A 23,554-nucleotide genomic window follows, 5' to 3' on the forward strand; every position below is an offset into this window, starting at 1 on the left:
GCTTAACTTCGGTAGTAGGGAAGATGCTGGAATCGATCATCAAGGAAGAAATAGCGAGGCATCTGGATAGAAATTGTCCCATGGGGCAGACGCAGCATGCATTCATAAAGGGCAGGTAGTGCCTAACTAATTTAGTGGAATTTTTTGAGGATGTTACCAGTGCAGTGGATAACGGGGAGCCAATGGATGTGGTATATCTGGATTTCCAGAAAACTTTTGACAAGGTGCCACACAAAAGGCTGTTGCATAAGATAAAGATGCATGGCATTAAGGGTAAAGTAGTAGCATGGATAGAGGATTGGTTAATTAATAGAAAGCAAAGAGTGGGGATTAATGGGTGCTTCTCTGGTTGGCGATCAGTAGATAGTGGTGTCCCTCAGGGATCCGTGTTGGGCCCACAATTGTTCACAATCTACATAGATGATTTGGAGTTGGGGACCAAGGGCAATGTGTCCAAGTTTGCAGATGACACTAAGATGAGTGGTAAAGCGAAAAGTGCAGAGGATACTGGAAGTCTGCAGAGGGATTTGGATAGGTTAAGTGAATGGGCTAGGGTCTGGCAAATGGAATACAATGTTGACAAATGTGAGGTTATCCATTTTGGTAGGAATAACAGCAAACTGGATTATTATTTAAACAATAAAATATTAAAACATGCTGCTGTGCAGAGAGACATGGGTGTGCTTGTGCATGAGTCACAGAAAGTTGGTTTACAGGTGCAACAGGTGATTAAGAAGGCGAATGGAATTTTGTCCTTCATTGCTAGAGGGATGGAGTTTAAGACTAGGGAGGTTATGCTGCAATTGTATAAGGTGTTAGTGAGGCCACACCTGGAGTATTGTGTTCAGTTTTGGTCTCCTTACTTGAGAAAGGACGTACTGGCACTGGAGGGTGTGCAGAGGAGATTCACGAGGTTAATCCCAGAGCTGAAGGGGTTGGATTACGAGGAGAGGTTCAGTAGACTGGGACTGTACTCGTTGGAATTTAGAAGGATGAGGGGGGATCTTATCGAAACATTTAAAATTATGAAGGGAATAGATAGGATAGATACGGGCAGGTTGTTTCCACTGGCGGGTGAAAGCAGAACTAGGGGGCATAGCCTCAAAATAAGGGGAAGTAGATTTAGGACTGAGTTTAGGAGAAACTTCTTCACCCAAAGGGTTGTGAATCTATGGAATTCCTTGCTCAGTGAAGCAGTTGAGGCTCCTTCATTAAATGTTTTTAAGGTAAAGATAGATAGTTTTTTGAAGAAAAAAGGGATTAGGGGTTATGGTGTTCGGGCCGGAAAGTGGAGCTGAGTCCACAAAAGATCAGCCATGATCTCATTGAATGGCGGAGCAGGCTCGAGGGGCCAGATGGCCTACTCCTGCTCCTAGTTCTTATGTTCTTATGTTCTTATTTCATTCCATTTTCCTTCCCAAACACAGAAATGCTTTCCCTGGGAGGTGCCGGAATGACTGTAGATATCGGAGAGCTGTGCCTTGAGTCTGTGTCAAAGTTTCACATGTTTGTTTCTGTCTTGAACCGTTACATTGGAATTGAATTCATTCAGGTCAATTCCCTTCAGCTGATATAGTTGTATTTCATCATTAACAATAAAACAATAAACTGCTTTCTCAATGAATCAATGATTTTATTTTGCTGTTTAAAGCACAATGTATATCTTCAGTTGAGACAAATTCGATGTGGTCCATTAATGGTCTTCACCCACAAAGTGGAGTCACTTCAGTAATTAAACTGAAACCAGTTACAGCTTCACTGTTGCCCAACGAAGATTGATGGCGGCTGGAAAAAGGAAGAGTATTTTAGTGTTCTCTTGTTCAACAATGATGTTTCAATATCACATCAGTCGCATAAAAGTAATCAACTGATATATTGGGATTTTAAAACTATAATTGTGCATAATGTGTATGTACAATCCTGAGGGTGGCCTACGGAACCGTGGATGCTGGGCCCCTCCCCCTCTCCCAGACCAGGGGTGACCCCCCCCCTCCCCCCTCGATGGCACCCAGTCCAGCCGCGCAGGCCCGCACCCCCCCTCAATCCTCCCGCCCCCACTCTCCCGAACACTGGGCGGCAGATGCAGAGCCCCCCAGGCTACATGCCCAATTTCGAAGATGGCTACTCCTCTCCTCCGATCCCCGCAGTAGCCATTGCACTAACTTCCCTTTTATAAATAGGTGTGCTAAAGAATGCCGGCCTGACCTCCCGTTGGGGAGCCGGTCAGCTCTCGGGAGGCCGTTAGAAAGGGTGTCTGGGCTTTTAATGATATAAATAATGCCCTCAATTGCTGTTAATTGGAACTTCACCATGACTGAGCATGGGGGCTGCTTAGATTGGAAACCGATCACCGCCCGGCACGGATCCCAATTTCCCAACGATCTAACCGGCTCCTACGGATCTATTAGTTCACAAGGTGGCCGTTGGATCGTCTATGACAACCCTTGCTTTTCCTGATTAATGATCGAGATTTTGGTGTGCAGGAGACAACTTAAATTTTTGTGGATGATAAAAAAACCTGGAAGCATTGTAAACTGTGAGGAGGACAGTTTAGAACTTCAAAAAGACATGGACAAGTCAGTGGAGTGGGCAGATAGGTGGTAGATGATGTTCAATGTGGAGAATTGTGAGGTGAAGCATTTTGTAGGAAGAACATGGAATACAATATACAATCAGGAGTAAAATTCTTAAAGGGTTCCAGAGCAGAGGGACCTGGGTGGCAGGGCTGGTGCAGAGAGCAGGAAATAAAGTATATAATATTCTGGGCTTTATTAACAATGACATAGAGGACAAGACCAAGGACGTTATGCTGAAACTATACAAGACACTAGTTAGATCTCAGCTGGGATATTGGGCACAGTTCTGGGGGCCACACAGAGTTAAAGAGTTTGCAAAAGAAGCAAATGTGATTTGAGAACAAACTTTTTCACACAAGGAGTGGTTCAGGTCTGGAATGCGCTGCCTGGGATTGTGATGGTGGCAGATTCAATAGAGGCATTCAAGAGAGCATGAGATAGAATTCCTACAGTGCAGAAGGAGGCCATTCAGCCCACCTAGGCCCACGCACCCACCCTCTCCCCGAAATCCCATAACCCCACCTAACATGCACATTGGACATTATGGGGCACTTTTGCATGGCCAGTCCACCTAACCTGCACATGTTTGGACTGTGGGAGGAATCCAGAGCACCCGGAAGAAACCCACGCAGACACGGGGAGAAAGCGCAAACACAAGACGGTCACCCAAGGCCAGTATTGAACCCGGGTCACTGGCGCTGTGAGTCAGCACTGCTAACCACTGTGCCATCATTGAAAGAATGTAGAAACAATGTGCAGGTGTTCAGGGAAAAGACAGGGGAATGGCAGGAAGCCATGATACTCGATCCGAGAGCTGTGCTGAAATGATAGGACAAATAGCTTCCTTCTACATCAGAACAATTCTGTGATTCTGAGTCAGCAAACCTACCTCTGGTCTCTCATTGGGGCCAGTTGCAACAGTTACAGGAAGGATCAAAGACGAGTCCAGGGACACAATTTTTCAGATAGGTCACTCCATCGTCACATTGATAAAATTTGCTCTTGTCCTTTGGATCAGGGTAGGTACCATTAGATTTGCCAGCACAGAACCCACTACCGGGGGCTTCAGATGGAGGAACAGCTGGCTTCAGTGTTGTTTTAGATGGAACACAAGCTAGAAGGAAATAAAATTCACTATTTCATTGCCTGCTTCAAAATGAGTAGCAAACAAAGATAAACATTGTAAATTCAACGGCTCTGGGCACTAAAACCCTTCAGGTAGAAGTCAATTCATTCCAGGATCAGGAATGAGCTGTTTGGAAATCCATTTGAATAAGAGATACTGAGGAAATCTTGTAACTGTGTCTGGAGTTGAATTTTGAAGTATGATTTAATTATTGTTTTATTTTAAGGCGAGTTGTACAAAATATTATTGAACTTGATCAATTTGTATGACAATATCTTATCCTTTTATAACCCACAATAATGCAAAGCACATCTTCAAATTATTTATGATGTGGAGATGCCGGCGTTGGACTGGGGTGAGCACAGTAAGAAGTCTTACGACACCAGGTTAAAGTCCAACATGTTTGTTTCAAACACTAGCTTTCAGAGCACTGCTCCTTTCCTCAGGTGAATGGAGGAAGGAGCAGCGCTCTGAAAGCTAGTGTTTGAAACAAACACGTTGGACTTTAACCTGGTGTTGTACGACTTCTTACTGTGCTCAAATTATTTAGCCATCAGTGCAGACTGGATGTTGCAGCGAATGCAGATTCGCCACTAAGCCTGTTAATATTTTTATGAAGATGTCTCATATAAAATATTAATTTATAATGTCATCAGCAAGACATTCATTTTTGAAACGGTCACTTTTCCTTGGCAGAGGGCTGACAGCAGCTCCTGTGTTTCATTTGTAAAGGACACAAGCTGCCTTTTCTGGAGACATGGAGACCTCAGAGTGAGGTCCATCTCTTGGGTGATAAGATATTGGATTTTGAACAGTTAAAGAGAGACTGGCTGGGCCAACAGCCATAACCTAATTTCTTTTCCTGAAACCTCTCATCAAATGAGCTATTTGTGATTCAAAAAACCCAGCAGAAGACCTTATTGCTGAAAACCAGGATTTCTACAAAAAACAATTTGGAATTAAAAATGCAATCTCCAGAGAAAAAAGCTTGGTAACCCAGCAGCTTCTGTTGACCAGGCCCCATCAGCCACAAAGAAGCATCTAGTTAGCCCAATGGTCTTTTATTTTCGCCCTGAGTCTACTTGTTACTTGACCAATGTTTTAGTATCTGAGGGGAGACAGTGGAAAAGTGGTATTGTCGCGTGACTAGTAATCCAGAGACCCAGGCTCATGGTCTGGGGACCTGGATTCAAATCCCACCAGGCCAGATGATAGAACTTGAATTCAATTTTTAAAAATTGGGAATTAAAAGTCTAACGATGACCATGAAACCAGTGTCAATTGTTGCAAAGAACAATCTGGGTCACTAATGTCCATTAGGGAAGGAAATCTGTCACCTATACCTGGTCTGGCCTGCATTTGGGCCCAGACCCACAGCAATATGGCTGACTCTTAAATGTCCTCAGGGATGGGCAACAAATGCTGGGCCAGCCCAGCGACGCCCACATCCCACGAACAAATAAACAAACTCTATTGTTGGGTGGGTGCACGGGATTGTGTGTTTTGTATGTTGGGGAATGACTGGTGAGACATTTGCATTGTCTAAACAAAAAACAGTTTATTAGATTTAACTGAACAATATACAGATATACATACATGTGAAGCTAGAAACATTCTCACTCTCAACTACCCGCCATTGTAGCATCATCTCTTGTATCATCATTATGGCCAGTGCTCTTTATATAGCCTCCCTTTCAAATTCAAACTCTTCAATATGAGCTATAACCAACTCAGTACTGGGACAAAGAGAGGAATCAGCTCACCCTGCATAACAACATGGACCGCTATTCTACTGTGTGTCACACCCGGTTTTAGTAACTTTATGCTTGTGGATGCTGAGAAATATTCAATTAGTCACATTTCCCAGCTTCTCACAATAATCAAATTAATATAATTTAAATAGCCCAAATATTATATTATAATAATATAATATTTCACATGAGGAAGGAGGAGCAGTGCTCCAAGAGGTAGTGATTCGAAACAAACCTGTTGGACTTTAACCTGGTGTTGTAAGACTTCTTACTGTGCTCACCCCAGTCCAACGCCGGCATCTCCACATCTTATTAATTATCAATTGCTGTCCATGCTGACTTTGTGACAGAACTGAATACTCAGCTCCAAGTGTAAAGAATCCTGATATTTACCTGTAGAAATTCCAAGTCCAGTGTGCAGCGCATTAATAAGAGGATACCGCCCTTGGTTGCAGAAAGAACCAGAGAAATCGTCCATAGCGAGGGTCCACACCATAGCTCCTCCAAAGTTGTTCTTCGTCAGCCATTCCGCCTGAACGACATTGTTCACAACTTTATTTCAAAAATCCTTGCCTGCAAGTGACGTTTACCTTAAATCTAACCTACGCTCCCCCAGGTTGGAATTGGGACCCTTGCCTTTGCTGAAATATATTAATAGTGTACAGGACACAATTTCAGGCTCAAAAGGCCACAGGCAATTTGGGGGATGGACAGACAGATGGCAGATGAGAATCACAGCAGAAAATGTGAAGAACTTATTTTAATGGGAAAAACATGGAATTCAATAGAAATTAATGGATACATCTTTGATAAGGCTGCAGGGGGAGAGGACAGCAGTGTACATGTGCTTCAATCATTGAATGTGGTAGGAAAGGATGTGAATGGTCATTGACACACACAGTATCCTGGGCTTTATTAATAGGGGCTTAGAGTACAAGAGTCAGAAGGTTACACTGAACTTATATAAATCGCTAGTTTGGCCCCAGCTGGAATATTGAGTTCAGTTCTGGACACCATGGGCGGGATTCTCCCCCCCCCCCCCCACCCCCCCACCCCCCAGCCGGGTCGGAGAAACACCGGGGGGCGGGCCTGTGCCGTGGGGGCACTCTTTTCATACGCACCAACCGTGTCAGCCTCCGCGATGGTCGACGCATAGGTGAACCCCCCCTGCGCATGCACGGGGATGATGTCAGCAGCCGCTGACGTTCCGGCGCATGCGCAGACCCGCGGCAGCTGGCGGAGTCCCTTCAGCCCCGGCTGGCACGGCACCAAAGGCCTTCCACGCCGGCCGGCGGGGCTCAAACCACTCCGGCGCCGGCCTAGTCCCTGAAGGTGCGGAGGATTCCACACCTTTGGTGCAGGCCGACGCCGGAGTGGGTCATGCCACTCCATCCCCCCAGGACCCTCCCACCCCGCCGGGTAAGGGAGAATCCCACCTCATACTTCAGGAAGAACTTGAAGGCATTCGAGGATGCAGAAACGATTAACAAGAATTGTTCCAGGAAAGAGGAAGTTCAGATCTGAAGGAGAGTTTTTATTTTGAGAAAAGAAATGCTGAAGGGAAATTATGGGTGCGATCGTCCAAAAGGGAAAAATAAAAAAGTGTTGAACATCGGTTTAACAAAGATACCTTGGCTGCAAAGCTTTTCACGTTGTCATACCCAATCCAGATTTTGTCATTATAAGCATATGGAACCATCTGTGGAGCATCCCATGCTGAAGTACCAGTTTTCAAAAATGAGCAGATCTGTGAGAAGAGTGAGACATTAGGATTCAAATTGTCAGTGGACACAAATGAGCAGCGATTTGCGATGCTCTCAATGTACACTGGGAATCATTTCCAATTCATATATCATTCATCTTTTATCCAGCTATCATTTTCTCTTAATTGCACGCTTCAAACTGGGACACTGTTCTTTGTTGCTGTTGAATAAATGTTTTTATTCAGAAATAGCAAATGGTGGCGAATATTATCCTTTACAAAAAGATAACCATTGATTCCTCACACGGCACGTTTCCAATCTGAGGCACTGCAGGAGACAAAGAAGATCTGGACATCACATGAGGATTATGATAAAGTGATTGATTCGAGGAATAGTATTAACACCAGCTTCCTTACCCTTCCAAAGTTGTAGAAATCAGGTACAGGTTGTCACACACCCTACTCAGGATTATGTCTACTAATTGAACCTAAAAAAACTTTGTTTTCTGCAGGGAGGGAGGTTGAGGATGTAAAATGTGATATTCTCCATTTCACCTCCTTGTGTATTTCCCAAGACTGTAAACAATGACCAGAGTAAGACAGTCAAACACCTCCTGCTGATGGAGACTGTGACATTGTGTCTCTGATTATCAGAGTGAGGTGACACATGTTTCAGCTCCTGGTAGCTAAGCTGGGTGATGCCATGTGTTGTGAAGCTGGCAGAGGCAGTGGGATCTTCATACACGGGACAGATGATCAGAGGTGTCCTGAGTAAGGATGTCAGAATGCACGGCCTGTTTTAACACTGGGTCATTCTGGAAACATTCATCACTTTATGGGGCTGGTTTAGTACAGTGGGCTAAATAGCAGGCTTGCAATGTAGAACAATGCTAGCCGCGTGGCTTCAATTCCCGTACCGGCCTCGCCGAACAGGCACCGGAATGTGGCGACGAGGAGTTTTTCACAGTAACTTCATTGAAGCCTACTTGTGACAATAAGTAATTATTATATTATTATTATTATTGCTTGAATTGCACAAGGGCAGTAAGTGTTTGTTTTTAAAATATGTTGGAACATGTTACTTAATCTGCCTGAGGACGTTCCTATGATTGAGGTAATTTCTCACAGTAAAGTTTGGATTTGTTGGGGTGCAGAACTCAATACTTGGTTAATTTGTATTTGCAAATAAAACATTTCATGGAATAATGAATCTGCACCAGTCTTAATACCTCATAATAGGCCAATGTTCCAGTCGATCTGGTGTACTTCCCAGGTGGTCCAGGCCCTCCAGATGGGGCTCCAATACCATGTTCGGATGTGGTCAGTTTGAAGGTATGGCCATATGTAGCGAATCCAATATTCAGTTTCTCTGCAGGAGCTCCCTGACTTTTCCAGTAATTCATTGTAAATTCCTACAGAAAACAAACATGAAAGTATCTGCTGGAAAGGCATTGTGACACGTCAGTTACCCATTGGAAATAATAAATATGATTCATTTCTATTTCTATGAACACTTACCACATTAAAATGGATGTTGGCATAGCTTTTATCATTTGGAAGAGGGAAAAGAGGACTATTTTCTCCAGTGGCAATTCTCCCAGATCCAAAGAAATCGTAAGTCATCACATTGAAAAAGTCCAAGTATCTGTGTTGGAAGAGATGAGTTATACAGATATCCTCTTCACTAAAATAAATGGCAATTGTCTAACAAACCCTGACAATTAAAACGATTGAAAATACAAAAGGACCTTGCATTTCTCGAGGATCTTTTATGATCTCAATATGTCCCAAAGCAGTTCACAGATGATGAATTCTTTTCAACACACCATCACTGTCACATTGAGATCAATGGCCAATGAGATTCATTTGATGCTATTGTTGGGGAATAATTGTTCAGCAGAACTCTGGGGAACTCTTCCTTGAATAATGCCATGGAGCCTTTGTCATCTGGTTAAGAATCAGGACTTCACTTCACCATCACATCCGAGAGACGGCAGTGCTGCCCTCCCTCTGTATGGCACTGAGTGTTAACTAATACACTGTAATTCACTTGAGGCCTGACTCACCCACGTGCCTCACTATTGCACTGTCCCACGGCTTCCATGTCTCCGCAATGCAGCAGGGATCAGAATGGACGTAGGAAATATATTCTCCGCAGGGCAAACTGCAGCAGAATCTATCATTTTTACATCACAATCCGACTGATGAGAGAAGAGATTCTCCATTCAGGGGTCAAGAAGTGACAGACGACAAAATTATTGAAGAGTGGGATTCGAAATGCATGGACTCTTCTTTTATAACGCAGAAATGTCTTCTTCAGAAAATAAAAAAGTGAAATGTTCTTGTTTCCTGACAGACGTTGTTCTCTCAATGAAAACCATAAGAAACATTTCTGAATATCTGGTCATCATCTTTTTGGGGCTTTGGCGTGAGTTTATTACTCTATAGCTGGGAAAGGCGATACATAATTCAAATTTGTTTTCTTGTTGTTCCCCTGCTTTTCCTATTTTACCCTTCATTGAAAGAAAGGAGCATTTGTCCAGCTTGCGCAGCATCACCCAGCTTCTGAATACAGCTTAACCGGGGCATTCCCGGTCACTAAACAAACTATTAAATCCACAACCAAACAAGAAACAAAGCTCAGACTCGAGTTCATCAATTGAACCTCTCTCTCGTCATCGCCCCTATATTCTGTCCGTGTGACTAACATCGATACTTACTTTCCAAGTTCAGCAACCTCATAACTCACTTCAACGATACCCATTCCAGCAGCAACAGCAAATGAGAGCAACATTTGGGGCTGTCCAGAAGATTTCGCCTCAGCTTCAAAAGCTGCCACCATTTCCTAGAAATTAAAAATTAATCACATTTCTCTTAACAACAGATCCTCCCGAAATGGGGTTCAAACACAGACTAAAGAGTTGCTCAGCTTCAAAAAATGTACCCACGGGTAAGTGACATATAATAATTTACTTCAATTTAAAATATAGTAATAGAATTTACAGTGCAGAAGGAGTCCATTTGGCCCATCGAGTCTGCACCGGCTCTTGGAAAGAGCACCCACTTAAGCCCACATCTCCACCCTATCCCCGCAACCTAGTAGCCCCAGCTACCCCGAGGGCAATTTAGCATGGCCAATCCACCTAACTTGCACATCTTTAGGCTGTGGGAGTAAACCGGAGCATCCGGAGGAAACCCACGCAGACACGGGGAGAACGTGCAGACTCCGCACAGACAGAGACCCAGCGGGGAATCAAAGCTGGGGCCCAGGAGCTGAAAAGCAACTCTGCTAACCATTGTGCTACCGAGCTGTCCTCAGGTTTATTTGGAATGGCCTGATAAAGGAGCTACACTCTGAAAGCCAGTGATTCCAAATAAACCTGTGCGACATTGACCTGGTGTTGTAAGACTTCTTACTGTGCCCACCCCAGTCCAACGCCGGCATCTCCACATCTTAAAATATAGTCAGAGGTAGGACCAGGGTTAAATGAAAAATGAAATGAAAATGAAAGCAGCTTATTGTCACAAGTAGGCTTCAAATGAAGTTACTGCGAAAAGCCCCTAGTCGCCACATTCCAGCGCCTGTTCGGGGATGCTGGTACGGGAATTGAAAAAGCCAGCGATTTAGCCCTGTGAAATGGAACCTGGATCAATAGCTGCTATTAGATAGTAACCAACGCAGTGCTGAATGAGGAAGCCATTAAGTTATTTTCTTCTGTAAATTCATATATTTCATATTTAAATATTCCTGTGGTATTTTTAAACATTAGGCTTGCAGACCACAAAGTTGCAAACAAACAGGAGTTTTGGTGGAAAGGTGTTTACCTTTTCAGCAGTTAGGATAGACTGTTCGTGGGGGGCAGCACATGGCACAGTGGTTAGCACTGCTGCCTACGGCACTGAGGACCCAGGTTCAAATCCCAGACCCGGGTACAAATCCCGGCTCTGGGTCACTGTCCGTGTGGAGTTTGCACGTTCTCCCAGTGTTTGCGTGGGTTTCACCCCCACAACCCAAAGATGTGCAGGGTAGGTGGATTGGCGACGCTAAATGCCCCGGGCGGAATTCTCCGCAAGGCCCGACGCCGTCGTGAAACCCGGAGAGGTTCATGGCGGCATCGGAGGCTGCTCCTCACCCCCTATCCCCCCCCCCCCCCGGGGGGCTAGGAGGGCCATGTGTAAATCCCGCTGCCCCCCAAGACGTGGTGGCTTGATCTTGCGGGGCAGCGTAGGGGAAAGAGTACGTCCCTTTGAGATGCCAGCCCGACTATCGGTGGGCACCGATCGTGGGCCAGTCCCCTCCCGAGCACGGTCGTGGAGCTCACTCCCCTCTCCGCCCCCCACAAGCCACAAATCAGCTTTGGGCACCATGTTCACGCCGGCAGCGACCAGGTGTGGTTGCCGCTGGCGTGAACCAGTCGGGAACGGCAGGCCACTCGGCCCATTCGGGTCAGAGAATCGCGGGTCGGAGAAGCACGGGGGATGCCAGAGCGGCCCTCCCGTGATTCCCCCACACGGCGTGGGGGCGGAGAATCACGCCCCTCCCTACTTGGAAAAGGCATAATTGGGAACTCTAAATTTATTTTTAAAAAGGATGGACTCCTCGTTTGTCCGTGCAAAGGGCGCATGACATCATCTTTACGTTAAATGACCAGGCTCTTAAAGTGACCCTGTTCAACTCAGAACAAACATCAATACACATCATTCTCCTCCCCCTTTACATTAGAGGATCCTGCAATGAAACACAATATAATGTCAACAATCAAAATTTACAATATGAACAATTAGTGAGCAAAACCGTCAATAAGTTAGCCCATTATTGCAGCATGGATAAAAAGATGATCGGATGTGTTGGATTCCATTCTCCTTCAAATGGTTTGTTCATTCTTGCGAAATGAACTCTGACCCATTGTCAGGGTAACCAAATCTTGCAGAATTCACACCCAGTCATTCTATTAATCTCTCCAAGGATGTAGTCTTCATCATGGAAACTTCAAGCCATTTGAAGTGCATGTCCATCACAAATAAAAACATTTGTCCTTTGAACGTCCGCTTTAATCAACATGAAATCTTTCCCATGGTCCTCCTGGCCATTCCCATGGGTGTAATGGTGTTAGTGGCTGCAGGTTTCAAACCTTTGCAGCCTGTATGGATAGTTTGGGTCTTCGGGTAACATGTAGCTTCAACTCTGGGTTTGCTCCTGCAGTTTTGCCACAATGCACCATATCCATAATATGTCAGTCGTGGATTATTTCTGGGATACTTCTTAACTTGTCCAGCAGTTACAGGATTGTTGTAGACTTCTTTGAAATAGAAAAATTCCGGTGTGCAGCCCAAGAATTGTTATCAGTGGTTGATGATCCGTTGGTATAGGTATTGGTGAAAACGTTTGGAAAATGATGCCGAGAGCTTCCTTCTCTATCTGTGGCTAGTTCATTTCTGCTTTGTTCAAGGATCTTGATCCAAACGCTATTGGCTTCTCTTCACCATTGGGCATTATGTGAGAAACCACTGCCCCCACCCCATGAGGTGATGAGTCATACGCGCCAGTTACAAGGGTAACTTTGAATCACAGTGCCTCCTCAGCTGGTACGAAGACATTCGCGCACTGATCTACCCAATCACGTTTCCTGTTTTGACATGATAAATTGTGTTAAGATTTGAGATTAGGGACAAATCTTCGATTAAAGTTTAATCAGCCCAACAATGATCAAAGTTGATTTATGTTTTGAGGTGCAGGTGCCTCAGCTATAACTGTTTACTTTTGAAGGTGATTTGTGCAGTTCCTTTGCATCAATGACGTGTCCCAGGTGTTCAATAGAGGATTTGAAGAATTCATGTTTATCCTTCTGCATTCAGAGTCCGTAATCTTCTAGTCTCTGGAGTGGAGCATCTACATTTTGAAGATGCTCTTCATCATTCTTTCCAGTAACTGAGATATTGGGCGTGATTCACCCAAAAAGTGCCCAAGTCCGGTTTTGGGTGCGTTTGGTGGGATGTCTCTCTGTGGCTGCAGTGTCGAGGTTGACACCGCTATTCAATGGTTCTTTGTGGGCCTTGGGGAGTTTCTCCCCATCGAGGCCAAACTTCGAAAGCTTTCCTGCACCAGGGAGCTGAGCTCACCAGCAGGACCGACTCCTGCCAGATCTGAGAAGCATTTTGAATGGCTGCCCTGATCTCTACACCTCCTACCTCTCAAAATCCCTGCTTTCAGGAACCACCCTTCACTCCTCCCGAATAGTTTTTGTCCCCTCAACCACCCTCCCCCCCAACCCCTCTTTCACGGCATAAACTACGGTGCCACGGTGTCCATGTCCCAGAGGGAGTGCCCGGGTACTACCATACACGGTGCCTGACCACCCAGCGACTCTAATGGCCTGAGAGACCTTCTGAGATGAGCCGTGAGGTGTTTAGCATGATTGGCTAAAAGCACCAGTTCTAAACTATTGTTGCAGGGTACTTGCTACTCACTGCGCTCCCTGTACTGTTCCAGATCATTCTGGGCAGAGCACGTAGCGAGCTTCTTTTTGATGGTTTCTACCGCTATTTGGCACCCCTCCATCGCCAGCTTTGGTGCCGCTATTTGGCACCCCTCCATCGCCAGCTTTGGTGCCGCTATTTGGCACCCCTCCATCACCAGCTTTGGTGCCGCTATTTGGCACCCCTCCATCGCCAGCTTTGGTACCGCTATTTGGCACCCCTCCATCGCCAGCTTTGGTGCAGCAAAGTTTTTAGCTTCTTAGTCCTTTTCGGATGTCTGTGCACGGATCAACAGTTTGTCTATATTATTTGTTTCTTCTCCGGGAGCCTGTCAGCGTGGTTCCAATCTTCTTGTCGCCACTTTTCTTTGCGGCATCTTTAAAGGATAGGTTTGCCGACCACAAAGGTACAAACCACAAGAGCTTTATTGGAAAGGTGTTTACTCTACAGGCTGTTGGGATAGATTGCCCGTTTGCCCGCGCAAATGGTCAATGACATCAGCAATTGGTCATGTGATAGGACTCTTACCGTGACCTTGTTCCAACTAGGAACTTACATGAATACACAACAGTTTTATTTCATCTTCCACAAATTCTGAGAAATGTTCTTTTCAAACTGTCTTTCTCTGTAAGAACAATTGGTTAGGTCTCAGATCAGCCATAACCTCATTGAATAGTGAAACAGGCCAAGTGCTCAATGACCCGTGCCTGTTCCTATGTTCCAGGTCCTTAATGAGGATCTTGGAAGGAAATTTCAATTTGCTAACAGGTTTGAAAGATGCTTTATTTTAGCTACGTGACGAAGTATCCTGTTAAATATATTTGGTCCTACCTGTGCTAACAGAGTGAAGAGATGTTTGCTTCCTGCCCCAGGATATTCCCAGTCAATATCCAAACCATCAAACCCGTAATTGCGCAGAAAGCTAATCACAGATGTTATGAAAGTTTGGCGATTTTCTTTTGTGGAAACCATGGCGGTGAACCTAGAGGAGAAGACAATTTTAAGCAAGGTCAGCACTGGCGTTTTGTGGCTGCAGCAATTATCACTTAAACCTTTCAGAACTGGGGGCGGGATTCTGCAGTCGCCGACGCCGAAATCGACAGCTTTGGTCGCGTGTGGCCTCAGCCGTCGGGAAGTCGGTGTGTTGGCTGTGGACTCAGTCCAGCGCCACCACAGTCAAGGGAGGGGCTGAACCGCTGGCAGGGGGGCTGCTAGTGGCTGGGGGCACTGTGGGGGGTGGTGGTCAGGGGTGCACGAGCCGGCCAAACGGGGAGCACTATTTTGCAAGCCGGGTCCATGAGCAGCCAGCGAAATGTTGCACGGCATGGCCACCGCAGGCTGCCACCATGTGCAAGTGCATCCTGTAAAGTAAAAATGGGAAAATATGTCATTTGAACCATGGAAGTCCGGCAAAAACTGAACTGAGGGTACATGAGAAAATGTGGGGGAAAGTCCCATGAAGGGTTCACAGTAGCTGAAAAAGAAGGTTTTGAAATGCAGATAGCCTTTATCAAACAGGCGTTGAGAAAACAGCTTGTGACTAATCAAGCTGTAAAACCGATGCATGTCTTTCAAGTTAAAGCAGATTGAACTTTTAGTTACATGAAGGGAAACAATATTTGACACTTTCTTTGAAGTTAATTATTTTACTAAGCAATAATGAAAGAATTGCTAGGATCTTCAGTTGAGTTAGGTGACAAATGTTTTGCTGTGAAATCCTGCTGACACCTGTTGAATATGGGAAGCCGGAGACAACGTGTCCACGAGAGCACAAGTTAACCCCAAATCGGAGTCAGAGTTCTGACAAGCTAAGGGCACTATTTGGGTAATAAAGCAACTTTAGAAGTGACAGGAACCAGAACCCCTTGAGGATCAAAGCACTTTTGTACAGTACAAATGAAAAAAATGTAATCGGGTTTCGATGAACTAAAGTCATGCTCAACATGAATACATAGTTGTGTTAGAAGTCATTAAGATTGAAAAATTGAGAGCAAAACAAAGTTACTTTACGATAATGTCATATAAATTTAATAACTGCTAGAGGTAAATATAAACCCAAAATCGGGGACAGCCAGCAGAGTCAACTCTTACAGCTGCCCTCGGTCATGGGAAGGATAGAGCACAGAAACCGAGCAGAACAGCGAATCCATCAGGAGAAAACCAAAAGATAAACAAGAGAGATTGTCAAGGTAGACCTGAAGGTCCCTTCAACCAACCAGGAGAATCCAGAAGAAAGATTATTTTACTTTTCTGTAAAGACAGTGATTGCATCTTTTAAAAGAAAAAGTATAATAATAAAATAACTTAAAGTTTTATTAATAATAATAATAATAATAATAGCTTATTGTCACAAGTAGACTTCAATGAAGTCACTGTGAAAAGCCCCTAGTCACCACATTCTGGAGCCTGTTCGGGGAGGCCGGTACTGGAATTGAACCCGCGCTGCTGGCATTGTTCTGCATTACAGGCCAGCCATTTAGCCCACTGGGCTAAACCAGCCCCTGTTTTAACCTGAAACAGTGGTTGTTACAAAGTCTACTTTACTTACTTAGCAATGCAGGACCCTAGCTACTCAGTGGTAAGTAGATGAAATCTTCTATGAAGATATGGATTATACCGGGAGATAACTTCAAAATATAGATTGCCCTGAGTAGCATCTGCCTAAGTCTGCAAAGGAGCCAGGAAGTTAGAATCCCTGTTCACCATTTAGAATGTCTTATTGACCCTCTTTGGTACAGGGAGAATTCTAAGAATAGTGGTGAGTTTTTTACTTCAGGCCATGGAACCGGCAATTCTCCAGGCTGTATTGGCAGCTAGAATCGGAGGCTCTACGCTGCCTAGCTGCTACCCCCAGCCAAACCGAGGATAGGTAGTCATTTTACGCCATAGCCTCAAAATCAGAGAATCCTAATTTTTACAATTTTGAAGTATAAATGGAAATCAATTCCAATCAGCTGTGATATGGTGCTGTATTGTTGCTGCTCTCGATACTCCTTCGGGTCAATCTTCACTGGGTGTATTAACCTAAATTATGTCTTTGTAAAAATAATACGTTTGTTCCAGTCAAATATCATCTGATAAATAATGTTTGAATAATGTTTTACAGACAGATGAACATAATCACATTATGTTCATTAACATACAATCTTTATATTTATCTAAAACTACCCGGTTACCATTTCCAAATCTATCCCTTTGACCTTAGCGTGATTTACGTTATGGGAAATGGGAAAATAAAGCACATTTCGCCCAACACGATAATAAAATATTTTAATCTTACTTCTGAGTTCCAAAGTTCCAGCCTCCAACGGACAGGAGCGTTTTAAGGTTTTGATTTCTGTTGAACAAATTAACAAATTGATCTTTTTTATTACGGAACACAGCAAATGCATTTATTCACACAACAGGAACCACTAAAAACCATATTGTCCTAATCTTTTACTGCTTTCTCATTCTGGTGCTAAACTTTAATTGAACTGAAATACATTAGTGCAGAAAATACATTTCTCATGATGTGCGCCAGGGAAGGGGACATTGGGTTAAAGAGGGGATATGGACATTGCTATTGTTGCCAGCTGCAATTGTACTTGGTCAAATGTCCGAGAAGCTCTTGTGGAGGATTGCCACTGCATCTGAACAAAATGTAGCAAAGCTCAAATACCCAAGGAATTTAACAACAGGGATGGGAAAAACACTCACTATTGGGCTTCAATAATGGGGAGTGGTGTCAATGTTGTGAAAATATTGAACACCCACTGATTGCTGCTTGTTGGGATCTCTCTCACTCTGAGTTGTTGCACAGAATGGAAATTCCAGCTCCCTCACAGCCCAGTGTTTCTGCACACGCACTGGTTTCTGCACACGCACTGGTTTCTGCACACGCACTGGTTTCTGCACACGCACTGGTTTCTGCACACGCACTGGTTTCTGCACACGCACTGGTTTCTGTAAACGCACTGGTTTCTGCACACGGCACCTTGCATGACACACACGTGGCAGCCTATGCACCAGCCTTCTCTGAGATTCAAGAGCAATATTCCACATGTATGGCAAGTACAATCTAGCTGACACTAATTAAAATAAATTCTCCAGTTGATCGGTTAGCTCACGTATAGAATGAATATAAAATGTATTTTCTGTAAATATGACACAACACAATGACATCACGATTGTGTCAGGCATTGACAGACCCATTGGGCAGCGATTCATCTCTGCCAATGGGACACAAATCAGCAACACCCAATTTCACCCAGAAAGCACCTCCCTGACTGGGTCAGTCATCTTATATTTACATAACATTGGGCATCATTTTTTAATATTTAATGGAACATAAAAATGACCTGAAACTGGGTGGCACAGTGGCACAGTGGTTAGCACTGCCACCTCACAACTCCAGGGAACCGGGCTCAATTCCGGCCTCGGGTGACTGTCTGTGTGGAGTCTGCACGTTCTCCCCGTGTCTGCGTGGGCTTCCTCCGGGTGCTCCGGGTTCCTCCCACAGTCCAAAGATGTGCGGGTTAGGTGAATTGGCCATGCTAAATTGTCCCTTCGTGACCAAGAGGTTAGGTTAGGGGTGGTTACTGGGTTGAAGGGATAGGGTGGGGGCCTGACCCTAGGTAGGGTACGCTTTCAGAGGATTGGGACAGACTCAATAGGCCAAATGGCCTCCTTCTGCCCTGTCGTGATTCGATGTGATTCTATGATTCGATATTAAGCGTTGCAGGTACATTCTCAATAATAATAGCAAAATATTACTTGTTCTTAAGGCTGTTGAATGTGTGGTAGAGAGTCAGATCATTTTCATCTAAGTTGGTGATTTTATTGTCCTTCATCCCAGCAAAAGCGTAGATCAGATGTGTGCACAAGCAGGGATCCAAATCATCGACTTTATACTTCCCCTCTCCGGGTCTGTACTGAGCCCAGCTTGTAAAGTAACAAACCAGTCTGTTGGCAGAGCCTGAGAGTGAGGGAAAGGGAAAATCAGGACTGAGCTTCTACTCATTACGCATCATTAAAAATAGCTTAAAAAGCACAAAGACTCACCCAGCTCCAGGCACGCCAACAAGACCACCGCTGGAATAAAGAATATAGGGTACGTGTTAAAATTCACGGCAAAATGTGCTGAAAGGGTTAAGGGTTCACAATGATGAGTGAATAGAAACATTAAGAATCGATCCTTGATCAAACTCTTTTCCTCACCCATTTGCTGCCCTTTAGTGACATCATCGACAGACATGCGGTCAGGATTTCCATGTACATTGATAACACCCGGCTCTACATCATCAACACCCTCCCCTCCTCTGACTCTGTCCTGTCAGATTGTTTTTCCAACAATCAGTTTGAGATGAACCATAAGGACACAATACTCCAGGCGTGGCCTCACCAACACCCTATACAATTGCAGTAAAGCATCTCTAATCTTCTGCTGAAATCCTCTCGCTATGGTGTGGCAAGGTGGCAGCAAATGGCACCGCTGCCTCCCATGTCAGGGACTCAGGTTTAATTCTGACCTTGGTTGACTGTGTGGAGCCTGCACATTTTCTCCATGTCTGTCTGGGTTAGGGTGCTTATTCAGAGGGCCAGTACAAACCCAATGGGCCGAATGGCCTCCTTCTGCACTGTAGATATTCTATGATTCTATGAAAGCCAATATACCATTTGCCTGCTTTACTGCCCACTGTACCCGCATTCTTACTTACAGCAACTGACTGATGCACGAGGACACCAAGGTCTCGCTGAGTATCCGCCTCTCTCAATTTACACCCATTCAAATAATAATCTGCCTTCCTATATTTGCTACCGAATGGGTAACCTCACATTTATCCACATTGAACTGCATCTGCCAGCCTTTGTGCGCACTCACTCAGCCTGTCCAAAACAATCAAATTATTGACGCAAAACAATTGAAATGACAAATAACAGAAAATATTCTAGAGCAATCATCTTTAAGAAGGAACAAGATTAAACCCTGCAGACAGAACATTTTTGAAATGCACCTGAAAATGTTAGAATGATATTAAGAATTCCATAAATTTCAAATGTTACGCACTCAAATTGATGTGAATATTAACAGTCCAACTGTCTGACAAAAAATAAGAAGTCATAGCACAATTATCCATATAAATTGTTGATGATTATTCATGGGAGTATTTCAGTCAATTGAACAGATATCGAAATGTCAATCAACCTTCTGACTGCATCCTTGAGAAGGAAACCTTCTGGGACAAATCACATTGCAATCACAAACATGGCAGCATGGCATTCCTTTGCTAATTTCACTGCTGAATCTTAAGCAGGCTCGTGCCATTTCACAAAATGCCAACCAAAGTAATTTCTTGCAGTTATACTGCTGTCACCCACGATAATCTAACTCTATTTAATTTCATCAACTTCACCATTGGTTGAAAACAGAAGCAGGTAAATCTGACAATTAACATGGAACACGATTTCTCCCCGTCCTCCGTGTATTTTGATGTAATTTTGGATCACAACACAAACATACAAATGCATGTCACTGACAAAGAGCATTTCCCGGGACAACAGCAGGAGGGTAAGTGATAGAATAGGACAACAGCAGAAGGGTAAGTGATAGAATAGGACAAGAGCAGGAGGGTAAGTGATAGAATAGGACAACAGCAGGAGGGTAAGTGATAGAATAGGACAACAGCAGGAGGGTAAGTGACAGGATAGATTCCCTCTGTTTATACTCATCAGGCAATCACAACAGGTATTTTTTAAGGTTCGATACTTTTTCTTGTAAGTCTAAACTGAACATTTAGCAAATAGTGTCAATTGTACTTTGCAAGGGCAGCACGGTGGCCTAATGGTCAGCACAACTGCCTCACGGCGCTGAAGTCCCGGGGTCGATTCCGGCTCTGGGTCACTGTCCATGTGGGGTTTGCACATTCTCCCTGTGTCTGCGTGGGTTTCACCCCCACAACTCAAAAACGTCCATTAGTTAACTGTTTAAGAGTTGGATTGGATTTGTTTATTGTCACGTGTACCAAGGTACAGTGAAAAGTATTTTTCTGCCAGCAGCTCAACAGATCATTAAGTACATGGAAAGAAAAGGGAATAAAAGAAAATACATAATAGGGCAACACAAGGTATACAATGTAACTACATAAGCATTGGCATCGGTTGAAGCATACAGGATGTAGTGTTAATGAGGTCAGTCAATAAGAGGGTCATTTAGGTGTCTGGTGACAGTGGGGAAGAAGCTGTCTTTGAGTCTGTTCATGCCTGTTCTCAGACTTCTGTATCTCCTGCCCGATGGAAGAAGTTGGAAGAGTGACTAAGCCGGGTGGGAGGGGGTCTTTGATTATGCTGCCCGCTTTCCCCAGGCAGCGGGAGGTGTAGATGGAGTCAATGGATGGGAGGCAGGTTTATGTGATGGACTGGGCGGTATTCACGACTCTCTGAAGTTCCTTGCGGTCCTGGGCCGAGCAGTTGCCATACCAGGCTGTCATGCAGCCTGATAGGATGCTTTCTATGGTGCATCTGTAAAAGTTGGTAAGGGTTAATGTGGACATGCCGAATTTCCTTAGTTTCCTGAGGAAGTATAGGCGGCTGTTGTGCTTTCTTGGTGATAACGTCGACGTGAGTGGACCAGGACAGATTTTTGGAGATGTCCACCCCTAGGAATTTGAAACTTCTAACCAACTCCACCTCGGCCCCGTTGATGCTGACAGGGGTGTGTACAGTACTTTGCTTCCTGAAGTCAATGACCAGCTCTTTAGTTTTGCCGGCATTGAGGGAGAGATTGTTGTCATTACACCACTCCACTAGGTTCTCTATCTCCCTCAATGTTTCAATGTTGTGTCTTTAAAAGGCTCACAGACTGGTTTTCTTTCAAACTGGAAAAGAATTTCTTCAATTGTCACTCACACTGGCATTCAAAATTCAGGCACACACATGCACACATTAGTTTCAATGAGAGCAGGCACAGCTAATTGCTTAAAAATGTCCAAAAAAGCCAATTCTACCCAGATCCTGGAGATTGAGGGTCTGAATGGTTTCAGACCGAACTTAATGACCTTTCCTGATTCTGCATCAGAACAACTCTAAGATGTTCCTGGACAATTTCCATCTTTACTTCTGCTGTCAGCAACTGTTGTGTTGATATTTAAGATGCTGTCTGCAGTTTGTGACTAGTCAAAGGAACAGGCAGCGGACAGGTTTGTAGGAGAGCTTGAGAGAGAGCGAAACAGAGAGAGAGAGAGAGACAGAGAGAGAGGCAGAGAGAGACAGAGAGGGAGGCAGAGAGAGAAAGAGAGGGAGAGAGAGAGAGAGACAGAGACCGAGAGACAGGGAGAGAGAGAGAGACAGACAGAGAAAGAGACAGAGAGAGAGACAGAGAGAGAGAGAGAAAGAGAGAGAGAAAGAGAGAGAGACAGGCAGAGAAAGAGAGACAGAGAGAGAAAGACAGAGAAAGTGAAAGAGAGACAGAGAGAGAGAAAGAGTGACAGAGAGAGAGAGAAAGACAGAGAAAGAGAAAGAGAGACAGAGAGAGACAGAGAGAGGCAGAGAGAGACACAGAGAGAGAGAGACAGAGAGACAGCGAGAGAGGCAGAAAGAGACAGGGACAGATAGACAGAGATAGAGAAAGAGAGACAGAGAGAGAGAGACAGAGAGAGACAGGGACAAACAGACAGATAAAGAAAGAGAGACAGAGAGTCAGAGATAGAGAAAGAGAGGCAGAGAGAGACAGAGAGGCAGAGAGAGAGAGAGAGATTGTGAAAGAGAGACAAAAAGAGAGAGGGGGACAGAGACAGAGAGAGAGTCCAGAGCGAGAGAGACACAGAAACAGACAGTGAGAGCGACAGAGAGAGAGAGACAGAGAGAGAGAGAGAGAGACAGAGAGAGACAGAGAGAGGCAGACAGAGACAGGGACAGATAGACAGAGATAGAGAAAGAGAGCCAGAGAGAGAGAGAGAGAGAGGCAGAAAGAGAGACAGAGCGAGGCAGAGAGAGACAGTGACAGGGACAGAGATAGAGAAAGAGAGACAGAGAGAGAGGGAGAGGCAGAGAGAAAGAGACAGAGAGAGAGAGAGAGACAGAGACAGAGAAAAAGAGACAGAGATAGAGAAAGAGAGACAGAGACACTCAGAGAGAGAGAGAGACAGAGAGAGAGGGAGAGGCAGAGAGAAAGAGACAGAGATAGAGAAAGATAGACAGAGACAGAGAAAAAGAGACAGAGATAGAGAAAGAGAGACAGAGACAGAGAGAGAGAGATAGAGAGATAGAGACAGACAAACAGATAGGCCAGAGCCAGAGATAGAGAGACAGACAGTGAGAGGGACAGAGAGAGAGAGAGAGCGAGAGACAGTCAGACAGACGGAGAGGGAGAGTGAGACAGAGAGAGAGAGACAGTGAGAGAGAGAGACAGAGAGATGCACAGAGGGAGAAAGGGAGACAACGTATAGGCTACGTTCAACTCCTCAATAAATAAAGTAATTTTTGACACAAACCATGGTTCTAAACAATATCAAAGGTATTGAAATTGTAAAACGGGCTTACCTGTTGCAAGCAGAAACTTTGCCATCTTGCAGCTGGTGTGTTGTGAGCATCAATTCTCTCTTTTATACATTGAGTTTATCATTAGTGGTAAATAATGGCATCTGACAATAGCTTTATCGCTGCAAAAAGATCAGTCCCAATGCAAAAATAACCTTTCTTATCTTATCTTCATGATATTATTTCAGCTCCCGTGAATAAAACATTTTCTCCTCTACAATGTCATTGAGATTGTCGACCTTCATTGTCACCCCTTCATTGTCCTCAAAACAGGCCAGGAAATTGGTGGGGAGGATCGAGGAGCCCACGTTCTCCTCTGGTGGAGTCAGGAAGAGCGGGAAAGCACATAGATTCAGGTCCAGGTAGGTGCAGAGCTTCCTGTTGGTCAGTGTCATGTTGGGCTGGA

At 44.6% G+C, this 23,554-nt stretch overlaps 1 protein-coding gene across 1 annotated transcript; it reads right to left on the reverse strand.

Annotated features, from left to right (window-relative positions):
• Window positions 1-1,612: 1,612 nt before the first annotated feature.
• On the reverse strand, window positions 1,613-23,250 carry LOC119978668 (acidic mammalian chitinase-like). Its single transcript, XM_038820456.1, has 12 exons — window positions 23,152-23,250; window positions 18,676-18,705; window positions 18,388-18,589; window positions 16,913-16,969; window positions 14,464-14,614; window positions 9,876-10,000; window positions 8,674-8,800; window positions 8,385-8,567; window positions 7,084-7,200; window positions 5,847-5,985; window positions 3,466-3,690; window positions 1,613-1,785 (listed from the first exon to the last, which is right to left on the reverse strand). The coding sequence occupies exons 1-11, from the start codon at window positions 23,174-23,176 to the stop codon at window positions 3,476-3,478; spliced, it is 1,371 nt and encodes a 456-aa protein (XP_038676384.1). The 5' UTR covers window positions 23,177-23,250; the 3' UTR covers window positions 1,613-1,785; window positions 3,466-3,475.
• Window positions 23,251-23,554: the final 304 nt, after the last annotated feature.

This window comes from Scyliorhinus canicula, chromosome 15 (genome assembly GCF_902713615.1).
Source record: "Scyliorhinus canicula chromosome 15, sScyCan1.1, whole genome shotgun sequence".
NCBI lineage: Eukaryota > Metazoa > Chordata > Chondrichthyes > Carcharhiniformes > Scyliorhinidae > Scyliorhinus > Scyliorhinus canicula.